General features: G+C 52.6%; 1 protein-coding gene across 1 annotated transcript in view; it reads left to right on the top strand.

Annotated features, from left to right (window-relative positions):
- LOC120875958 (guanylate cyclase D-like) overlaps positions 1–11370 on the top strand; it is a 58555-nt gene that overhangs the window by 5422 nt on the left and 41763 nt on the right. Inside the window, 11 exon segments of the mRNA XM_040257695.1 lie at positions 1783–1873; positions 1876–2136; positions 3333–3338; positions 5591–5675; positions 6339–6389; positions 6391–6421; positions 6600–6728; positions 7965–8045; positions 10118–10169; positions 10172–10299; positions 10528–10683. Coding sequence (XP_040113629.1) covers positions 1783–1873; positions 1876–2136; positions 3333–3338; positions 5591–5675; positions 6339–6389; positions 6391–6421; positions 6600–6728; positions 7965–8045; positions 10118–10169; positions 10172–10299; positions 10528–10683 — 1071 coding nt within the window.

Raw genomic sequence — 11370 nt, 5'->3', positions numbered from 1 at the left:
TGTGTGTGTGAGTGTGTGAGCATGTGTGTGTGTGTGAACGTGTGTGTATATGTGTGTGTATGAGCATGTGTGTGTGTGTGAGCATGTGTGTGTGTGAGCGTGTGTGTGTGAGTGTGTGAGCGTGTGTATGTGTGAGCATGTGTGTGTGTGAGCATGTGTGTGTGTGTGAGCATGTATGTGTGTGAGCATGTGTGTGTGTGTGAGCGTGTGCGTGTGTGTGTGTGTGCATGTGTGTGTGTGAGCATGTGTGTGTGTGTGTGTGAGCGTGTCTGTGTCCATCTCATTCTTTCCCATGTCTCTCTCTCTCTCAGCCACTTTGTTGATTCTCCTCTTGTGTCTCTCTTGCCCCCATTTTTCTGTCTTTAGCTTGGTTCCTCTGATTCCCATCTCCAGCCCATCTCCTCTTTCTCACACACATTCTTCCTCCCCTTCCCCACACTTTTCTAACACACTGTGAACATCAGAAAGAGAGAGTGATGGAAGTATGGGAGAGCGGAAAGGTTTTCTGAAGTCACTGCTGTGGATCTGAAGAGTACGAGTGGTTGGGGATGAGGCTGCCGGGCTAGTTTTGGTTCACAGGACTCGGCTGCCTGAGTCTCTCCCAGGATGGCTGCTTCCTGGTGATAAGAAGCCAGTAGTGCCTGGAGGTGGTGATGGGAATGCGGATGATGATGAAGGGTCATTCAACCAGTCATTCATCTGACAAATGTGGGTTGAGTCCCTTTCACATGGCTCTGTGCCAGGCATCAAGGATGTGAGGATGGGTAGACAGCCTTTGCCTTCAAGAAGCTTCCATTCTGTTAGGGTGAGACTGACGATAACCAAGCAACTTAATAAACAAATTCAAGTAGAGACTGTGTCATCAAGAAAGTAAAACAGGATAAAGTGACAGAGAGTAACTGGGATGGAGTAGTGTCAAGAAGACACAGGACAGGCAGAGAAGCTCACGTGGAGGCGGCGGCACTCGAGCTGAGTTTTGAATGATAGGAGACAGCCAGGTAAAGATCTGCATGGCAAGCAACCAAGCAGGGGAAACAGCAAGTGCAAAGGCCCAGAGGCAGAGTGAGCAACAGTGGCCAGAGGAACAGTTGTGGGAGTGTGGAGTGATGAGACTGTCATGAATGATGGCGAGAGGGCTCCGAGGTGGGCTTGGGGCCCAGTCATGCGAGGCTTTGTAAAGTGGGTAAGGCATCTGAAGTTATCATGAGTGAAATGGGAGACAACCAGCAAGGTTTAAGTAAGAAATGATTTATGTTTTTTTTAAAACACATGGTTTGCTCGCTTTGTGGCGAGTGGTCTGAAGAGGGCTGGGTGAAGCAGGGAGGCCCTTGGGAGGCTCCTGTGTTAACAGTGGACCCAGATGGCAGGAGTAGAAGTGGTAACAAGTCAGTTAGATTGGGAACAAGTTCTGATATAAACCTAAAAAGATTTGATAATGAACTGAAGAGAGAGAGACAGGAGGCTTGCGGAACTGGACAGGTGGCAGTTCCAGTTCTCCAAATTTGGGAGGACTGGGGTTTGGTGCAGCAGAGCCACGAAGAACCTTGCAGAACTGGGAGTTTGTTTTAGAAGTATCAGGTAAGTGGCGAGGGTGGTGGTGGTGGCCGTGGAGATGGTGCGGCTTCTGAGTGGGACTGAGGTAATGGGACTAAAGAGAGGACTGTGTTGTGGATGGGAAAGGGGGTGGTGATTCAAACAGTTGCTGAGGGCAGGAGGGCCAGGACTCAGAACATCCGGGAGCCTATGCCGGGGGTTACGGAGCTGAAAGGCCCTCTTCCTCAGGTGTCCCCTCTCTTTGGAACCATCTGTGATGCTGTTGTCCTGCTGGCCCACACCCTGAGCCGCTCTGAGAGCCATGGGGCAGGATTCTCAGGGCCCACTTGGGGGACCACACAGGGCCTCTGGATGTGGCTGGCTTTAGCCAGAGGATCCGGACAGATGAGAAGGGGAGGAGGCTGGCTCAGTACGTCATTTTGGACACAGGTGGTCGGGGAAGCCAGCTGGTTCCCACCCACATCCTGGACACAGACCCACGGAAAGTGAAGCCCCTGAACAGAGCTATCCACTTTCCAGGAGGAGCCCCTCCAGCTTGCAACTCCAGCTGCTGGTTTGACCCTAATACACTATGCATAAGAGGTAATTCATCATGTATCCATCCACCCATCCACCCATCTATCCGTCTGTCCATCCATTCATCCATTTCTCCGCAATCCATCTATCCATCCATCATTCATCCACTCATCTATCCATCCATCATTCATCAAGGCTCTCCATGTGGACAGTCATGTGAGGAGCAAAAGCAAGGAAGAGACTTGACCTGCCACTGAAAAGACTGAACCAGGGGGTGTGAAGCTCCAGGGAAGCCTAGCAAGGCCACCCCTCAGCCCAGCAAGCTAAAGCATTTGTGAGCACGTTCCCACCTCTCAGCTCTCCTGAACTTCACCACAGTTTTGTGACAAGGACACCATCCTCTAAGGGCCTCAGTGGAGACCTGAAGCTCAGAAAGTTTAGGTAACTTGCCTAAGGTTACACGGGGGGCCCCAAGTCTATCAACTCCAAGGGCAAGATTCCCTTTAGCTTATGACCACTGGGGAGTGTGAGACAAGAGACCCACACATTCTCATTTCTGACATTCATCCACCCAGGCTTTGATCTCTGATGAAATTGCACTGACACACAAGCGCATAGGTGGAGATGAGCACACTCCTACATGTATACCAAATGCACCCACATTTCCTTATGCACACTTAGTTGCGGTGACTGCTGTTGGGGGGTAAGTTCAGGTCGGCCAGGCTTGCTTACATCCCTGCCTACCCCAAACCTTCAGCAGCCACCCCCCTACCCCACGACCCAGACCCTGCTGTCCTTGCTGCCCCATCTCCTGACACTGTTCCTCTTTGTCTTCCCCCCAAACACATGCCACCCTTTCCAGCCTCCCTGAGCACGTGTGTTTTCCTCATCCTGGAATGCTCTGGCCTTGCCTGGCTAAATCCTTGTTTTTCTTCCAGAATAACTCTCCAGTCTGAGCTATGGGGTGGGGGTGCGGGGGGTGCAGTGTATGTGCAACCACTGTGCTCCCCACAGTCCCTGGGGGCATAGCTTCCTAGGGTGTGTGTCCCATGTTGGGGAGACCAGTACCATCTGTCCCCAAACTAATCAAAGGAGGTCACACAAAGAAACTTTCACCCAGTTGTTTCTTTGCCTCTCTTTTCTTCTACAAATATTGACTGAGGATTTACTGGGCATCAGGCATGGTGCTCAGCCCCAGGGAAGGAGGAATGAATGAAACATTGTCCCTCCACTGGCTTAGAGCACCTGCCCTCCACCCCCAGGATACGGTAAGCTCCATCACGGTGCTGGCAGTGACTCTAGACCTCATCCGCTGTTGTATCTTCAGTTCTCGGCACTGAACGCAGCACACAGCACTCTAGAAATGTTTGCTGAGAGATTCATTGAATGAATGAGCAAACTCCTGGCAGAGGGTAAAGTCTGTGAGCCAGGGCTGGTGGAGGTGTTTACGAAGATCGCCATCAGCCTCTGGCTGCCCCTGTCAAAGTTTTGGCCACATTGTATGGTGTTATCTCTGCTGTCCCTGTCTCTGCCACCAGATGGAAGCCCCTGGAGAGTGTAGCCTGGGGCTGGTCTTCAAGAACACCAGCTCTAGGAGGGCAGGGACGATGCTTCATTCAGGTTTCTGCCACCGCTCAGCAGCCCCTCTTGCCTGGATGCCTAGATGGCGTCTTCAACCTGACATTGTCTGAAACTGAACTCCAGATCTGCCCCCAGCCTCCTCCCATTTTCCTCCCCAGCATTTCCCACTGTAGGTGACGGCAACCCCATCCTCCCTAAGGCTCAGGTACCCTCGTCTCCCCACACCCAGGCCCAGCCTATCAGAACACCCTGGAGGCTCCATCTTTAGAATTTACCTAGAAGCAGAGCCCTGCTCACCACTCCCCTGCCTCCTCCCTGGTCCAGACCCCATCATCTCTTGCTGGATTACCACAGCAGCCTCCCAACAGGCCTCTGTGTTCCTGCCCTTGTCTCTGGACCTCACAATGGCAGTTGGAGGGTCTTTGGAAAATATTTTAATAGATCTGGCTTTCCCCTGCTCAGAGCCTGCAGAGGCTCACCTAGCCTAGAGTACGGCCAGAGCCCTTGCCACCCTCGGCTCCCTGCCCTCCATCTTCCTCCCACTGAACACATCAGCCACGCTCCTGTTTCTTTGTGTTTGCTGCTCCCTAGACCTGGACGGCTTTCCTGGCTATGCTTCCTTTCTTACCTCCTCCAGATCAGGAGTCAAGCCTCCTTCCTGAGTGAGGGGCGGGGAGGATGGTGGTTGGGAACCTAGGCTCTGCCACTCAGAGACAGTTGCCTGTCTTTCTATTTCCTCTTCCATGGAATTGTGATCATGACCATACCTACTTCCAGAGGTCACTGTGCAGAATAACTGAGTTGAAATATGTGACATCCTTAGAACAGGTGTTTAGTGCAGTACAATATACAGGAGTATAATAAATGGGCTTCCCTGGTGGCTCAGTGGTAAAGAATCCACCTGTTAATACTAGAGATGCAGGTTCAGTCCCTGGGTCAGGAAGATTCCCCTGGACAAGGAAATGGAAACCCACTTCAGTATTCTTGCTGGAGAATCCCATGAACAGAACAGCCTGACAGGCTACAGTCCATGGGGTCGCAAAAGTGTTGGACAAAACTTAGCAATAAACAATAGAATAATAAGTGCTACAAGCTATTCGCTGCTGTTATTATTATCAGGACTAAAATTGGAGGAGGCTCATCTCATCAGAGGGCATACGGACAGTGCTGTCCTTCAGCAAAAGGAAGGAAGGGAGGGAGGCAAGGAAGGAAGAAGAGATAGTCCCCCCACTTGTGTGACAGGGGAGATCATTATCCTCTCTCCAGAATAGGACCTGGCATTTTGCCACCTTGCCAGCCCAAGCTGATGCTGGAGTTGCCCAAGTGGCCCTCCCCACCTTGCCCAGCAGTCCCAAGAAGACTTCACCCACCCAATCCTGATATGAGAGCTAGAGAGATTAAGATTCAGTGTAAGATTCAGGCTCTTCTAAAAGTCAAAGTGAATGACACTGAAAATGGCTGCTGAAATAGGTAATGAGCAGCCCATGGGGTTATGTAAGAAGCAGAGTAATCATTGATAGGGATCTACCATTTTTATTCAGTATCTTGCCTGTCTAGCCCCCATGTAAGGTGCCCAGGGGCCCCAAGTTGAATAAGAAACAGGCTCTGCTGTCCAGCTGCTCTGTCTAGTGGGAAGAGCCCAGCATCCTGGCAGATGAGGGCCAGAGTGTAAGACAGTCATGGGGTCTGTGCAGGGTCTGTGGGCCCCCTGAGGCCAGGAGCCTGAAATGAGAACCCTAAGAGCAGTGCTGGGAATCAACTGCGTGTGTGATGGCCAGGCCACAGTCCAGGGCCATTCTTTGCCTTCCCCTGGAGGGCTGGCCCTGGGCAGGAGTGTGTCCCCATGGGCCAGTAGGTGCAGGAGCTGAGTGAAGAGGCTGAGCGCCTGTGTGGTTGTTAATTACTGTTGGGACTCATGCCGCCCCTGCTTCCCGCACAGGTGAGCAGCCCCCCGGAGGCCTCCTCGTACTGGCCCTGGACTGTGTCCTGGTGCGGGCCGGCGGGGCCCTCACTTGCCTCATCAGGTAAGATTCTGGTCTCCTGAGCCTTGCTCTGCCCTCTGTGCCCCCAACCCTGCTGGGCCTCCTGGCTGTGTATACAGCCCTGGCATCTGCAGGGAGCTTCATCCCAATCTTCACCCCAACCTCAGGACTGCCCACCCTCCTGTCCATCTTAGAGCCTCGGTCAGGGCCTTGTCAAAGTGGGCATGCCTCTTGGGATTTAGAGAGACCTGAGGAAGAAGCCTGGGACCTTGGACAAGACTCCATCCTTCCTGAAGCTTGGGCTACACACCTGTGCATTGAGGGCTTGGTCAGGATGACCCCAGAGTTCTTCAGCTTTGAAAACAATCGTCCAGGTCTGAAGTCTTCTGTACTCCCTGAGCCTCAGCGACATCCAAGAGAGACAGCCCTCTGCCCCCAGGCTGCTTGGAAACACCGAGGCTGGGGACCAGAAGACACGTCAGGCCTGGGGTCCATCCAGCCCTGAGCCAGCTCAGGGCTGGACCGAGGGACTCTGAGGGGCAGTACCCAGTGGTGCCCTCTCAGCCCAGTGGGGACTGATGAGGGACACAGGCAGGGAAATGGGGAGGACCAGGAGGGCTCTGGGTCAGAGGCAGCTCTGAGGAGCCAGATTAGGGGAGTGACGACAGCTCCATCTTCTCTGTCCTGCACTTTGCTCACCTCCAGATGGAGCATCCGGCAGCTGCAGCTGGTGCAGGGCCCCCACCGGGAGGCCTTGCACCTTCATCCAGCAGCCCTTGAGCAGACGGGTGGGTAGGCAGGCACCAGGCTGCCGCAGCAGGCGCCAAGCTTGCGGGGAGGGCGCTTGACACTAAGCTGGGGGGGGGGCAGGCACCAGTCTTGGTTGGGGGGCAGGCACCAGGCTGGGGGAGTGGGCAGGGCATGGACAGAGCTGCTCTAGCTCTTGACCACACCTATCGCCTCCAGAGGCTGCAGGTGGACAGTGTGAGTGAATCAAAGAGTATGGCAGACGGGGGGAGCCTGAGGTCTGTGGCCCAGCGGTCGGCAAGGAGGCTACCGGCCCCCCAGGAGCCCGCCAACATGGCTCTGTACCAGGTGAGGGGCCCTGCCACCCCCAGGCCCAGTTTTTGAGAGCTCTTGTCAGTTTGGGAGAAGCTAAGGGAACCCAGAGCATCTCTGTATGCCCCACTCCTGCTATGACATAGGAAACCGAGGCTGAGGGACAGACAGTGACTTTTCTGGGTCCCACAGCAAGTCGGTGGCAGCGCTAGAAGCGGGAAGCAGGACTCCCAACTCCCAGTTACCCATGTTTTGTGACCTGACCTTGGGAAACAACCAGTCCCCGGCCACCTGGACCTGGGCATTGCTGGTGTGAGTCCGGCCCGGGACCTCTCTCAGCACTGGGCCAATTGGGCTTTGGAAAGGGGTGATTCGGTCCAGGGTCCCCAAGGCCCTGAGTGTGGGGCAGCACCAGGCCCAGGACAGCCTCTGGACAGAGGCTGGGTCACCAGCTGACAGGGCAGAGGTGAGACCAGTCAGATACTAAAGTTGCTGAGGTCACAGTGATTTTTCCAGAGCTGGCTTCTCAAATCCAGCGATTAACTGATCTCTGACTCTCCTGTTCTGAGTCTCATGGTGGATGAACTGGGTTAATAGTTTCTACGGGAATCCACATCAGGCTCGTGCTCCTTCTTTCCACCTTCTCCCTTGGAGAATCCCATCTTTTTTCTCTTCTGCTGAAAGGAGGCTTTCAGGATGTACAAAACATGTTTTGACTGCTCCACTGAAAGCACTTTGGGCCAGGCTGAGGAGGCAGGAATCCACCAGTGATGAGAGGAGAGAGGGCGAAGGTTACAGAAAGTTCTGGGCGAGGACTGACCCCCAGCTTGAGGGGCTCTGCCTCTCTCACCCTCCCCTCCTCCCCTAGGGTCTCTGGGTCACAGACCCCCCCCTCACTTTGCTGGGTTTGGAATGTTGCAGGTGTCCAAGGCCAGGAGCTAACATGTTTTCTCTCCACAATCTTGTCAGCCTTCTTCATGTGGGTGAGGATATCATCCTGGCTTTACAGAACTGGGACATGAGGCTCAGAGAACTGAAGTCCCTTGTCCAAGGTCACAGAGTTAGAAAGTGGTGGAGTAAGGACTGGATCTTGGGTCTGTCAGCCGAAGGAGACAAAGTCTGACTTTTTGTTTCCAATGCCCAGGCTCTTCCTGGCTTGGAGCACACAGAAAGGACACACGTATGGGGAAGAAGCTGAGGCTGAGAGAGGTGGAGGTTAGCTCCAGTTGGGGACCAGCAGTGGATAAACTTTTGCTGTCTTTTCCTAAACAGGGAGAGTGGGTGTGGCTGAAGAGATTTGAAGGTGAAACAGCCCCTGAGCTGTGGCCAAGCTGCCTTAGGGTCCTGAGAAAGGTAGGGCAGAGGGCATGGAAGGTGGGCTGCGGAGGGGTGCTGTCAGGAGACCCCTACCAATCTGGATTGGTCCCTACTCAATGCAGAAGCTTCTAGCCTCCAAAAAGGAAGGGCTTACTATTACCATGATCACTGGCCCGTTGTCATGACAGATATGCACCATCACTTCATCATCCCACACCAGCATCCCCCATGTCACACCCCCAGCCCATATGATCATCACCGTGACTACCAGGGGCACAGACATCTCTACTACTATCATCACAGGGTACGATCAGCACCGCTGAAGGACCTCATCTTGTACCCTTCATCCCTCCGTCCATCTGTTCATCCATCCACTGTTTTTTGGGCACCTTCTATGCTCTGGCTTTGGGGACACGGCAATGGAGAAGAGAGACAGGATCCCTTCCCTCGAGGAACTTCCAGCCACTTGTCATCACTACTCACATAAGCCCCTTCACCTCTGAGATTATCACCATCCTGAGAAGCACTGTGGGATGGAGGGCAGAGCAAAAGATTTGAGTCAGGAAGATCCCAGATGGAATTCTGCCTCTCTAGGACACTTAGTTTTCCTGTAAAATGGAGCTAATAAAATGGGAATTAGGAGGGCTTCCCTGGTGGTTCAGACAGTAAAAAATGTAGGAGTCCTGGGTTCAATTCCTGGGTCAAGAAGATACCCTAGAGAAGGGAATGGCAACCCACTCCAATATTCTTGCCTGGAGAATCCATGGACAGTGAAGCCTGGCAGGCTACAGGCCTTGGGGTCGCAAAGAATCAGACACAACTGAAGCGACTTAGCACACACAGAGAGAGTATATAGAATAACCTAAAACTGTGTCTGGCAAGAAGAGTGCCTTTAGTAAATGGTGAATTTTATTATTATTTCCAACATCATGTCATCTGAAATCAGATTCAGAGAGATTAAGTGATTGGAGATTAGGTTAGACATTCCCCAGTGGGCATCTTACAACTGAGATGTGTAGATGTTTCATAAAAGAGAAGGTCCTATATGTGGTCAAATGAGTTTAGAAATTGCTTGGCTTAGGCACAGGACTTCTCAGAACATTTAATAAGTCCGTTTTGGTTATCTATGAGTGTGTAACAACTTATCCCAAAATTAGTGGCTTAAAACATCAACCATTTTATAATATCTTTCAGTTTTGTGGTAGGAAATTTGAGCAGGGCTCAGCCAAGCAGTTCTTCTGTTTCACTTGGCCTTGACTGGGGGTTACTCAGTGGTTTCTTGATGCCTTGGCTGGGCGGTTGGAAAAGTGTACTCAACAGAACCTGCTTTTCCACTCCGTATAGTCTCAGGGCCTCTCCATACGGTCTCACCAGTGGGGTGACTTGGGATGGAGGGACTTCTTATGAACATTCAGTCCTCCAACAAAGAGGGCTCCCAGAATCAGGAAATGGAAGCTGTCAGTCTCTTAAGACCTGGACCCAAGACACACAAGTTCACTTCCGCCATGTTCTACTGGCCAACACAGATTCAAAGGGAGGGGTCAGAGGCCCAACCTCTTGATGGCAGCAGGGTTAAAGGATTGCATGCAAAGCTCTAGGGAGGTAGGGAGAGTGTTCAGGTCCCCTCACTTAGCTGACCCCTGAACTGTATCTGAGAGGAAGGCCATGCCAGACAGTGTTTCCCTCTTTCCTGCCCGGGCAAATGCTAGCCTAGCTGGCGGGGCTAGAGTTCTCTCACCTTCTGGGCTGCTTTCTGCTTGTTCCTGATCCCTTCGGTTCTTCTCCTCATCTGTCTCTGAGTCTTGGGGAGAGATTTTACAGTTTTACGGGCCATGATGTCCCCTAGGTGGAGAATAGGCCTAGATCCATATTCTGTGGTGTATTGAGTTATTCATCCATGATGCTTCCATGCCCTCATTTCACTGGCTCATCCATCCGGCCATCCACACACTCATCATCCATCTACACATTTGTCATCCATCCATCCACCCCCTCATCCTTTATCTACCCCATCTATTCATCCATCTGTCCACCCATCACTTCCATCCAACATTTCTGAGGCCTCTCTGTGTTCAGTCTTGTGCTGGGTTCTAAGTACAAGGGGCCAGCTGTCCACCCTTTAGCTGTGGCATGAGAACATCACCACCTTCCGGGGCTTCTTCATGGCCCCTGGGTTAGTGCTCTGGTGTTGGAGCACTGCGCTCAGGGCACCCTGGAGGACCTGCTGAGGAAAGAAGCTCTGCGACTGGACTGGACCTTCAAGGCCTCCCTGCTGCTGGATTTGATCCATGTGAGAACCCTCTCCAGGGCTGGAGCTGTGGGGGCAACAGGGACGGAAGGGAGACAAGAGAGGCTCATTTCCCAGGCCTCATTTTCCACTTTGTCCTATTGAGAAAAATCTGAACAGTGTGGCAAAGGGTGAAGGGACGCAGGGAGATTTCCTGGGAATTCTGAAAGAAGCAGGAGTCCTTCTCATTCACCACATGCCTAAGGGACCCTCATGATTCCGCTCTACTAGGGGGTGCGGTATCTACACCATCGGCGTTTCCCTCATGGCCGCCTCAAGTCCCGAAACTGCGTGGTGGACGGGCGCTTTGTGCTGAAGGTCACTGACCACGATTATGCGGAGCTCCTGGATGCTCAGAGGGCTCCCCGCCCCCAGCCACCCCAGAAGGTCAGCTCAGGGGTGGGCAGGGGGCTGCCAGTAGGTGCTGAGGCCAGCGGAAGGTATACCATCCTCCTCCTCCTTCCTCGGCCTGTCTCTGGCAGAGTCCCCACGTAGTTGAGTAGCTCTGTGAGCATCAGGAAATCAGGACCTGAAAATAACCACAGAGACACACATGCCTGATTTGATGATGAGAAATGGGTTTCTTTGGCTTAAGCCAAGCAGCCTTTAGCAACTACCAAAATGCCAGCTCACCATCTCTAGAACTAAAAACATTGGTTTCTGGGTAAAAGCCCAACCCCTTTCTTCCTCTCCCAATGTTATTGCCATGTCCAGAGGTCGTTATTGCCCTAACCATCCGGCTGCCCAGCACAGACTTTGTGTCTATGGAAACTTCAGTTCTTCCCCTGGATCACTTACTGCATGACCTTACACTAATTACTTACCTTCTCTCAGCCCGTTTTCCCATCTTTAGAGTGGGGATCAATTTTAAAATGTGTCAGGCATCCAATCCCTGTCTGATGTCACCAGTCTGCTGGGTGATTGGAGACTTGGTTTTCTGCTTGAGTGGGGAAGCTCAGAGTCTGAAAGAGATTTACTCAGAGTCATGAGGTGAATTGGGGTAGAGCTGGGCTCAAGTCCATGTCCCCCAAAGGCTGTGCTCTGGACATTTCACTCCCTGAGACCAGGAAAAGT

The sequence above is a fragment of the Oryx dammah genome, unplaced genomic scaffold, assembly GCF_014754425.2.
Source record: "Oryx dammah isolate SB20612 unplaced genomic scaffold, SCBI_Odam_1.1 HiC_scaffold_17, whole genome shotgun sequence".
NCBI classification, from domain to species: Eukaryota; Metazoa; Chordata; class Mammalia; order Artiodactyla; family Bovidae; genus Oryx; species Oryx dammah.
This window is presented reverse-complemented; position numbering and strand designations above follow the sequence as displayed.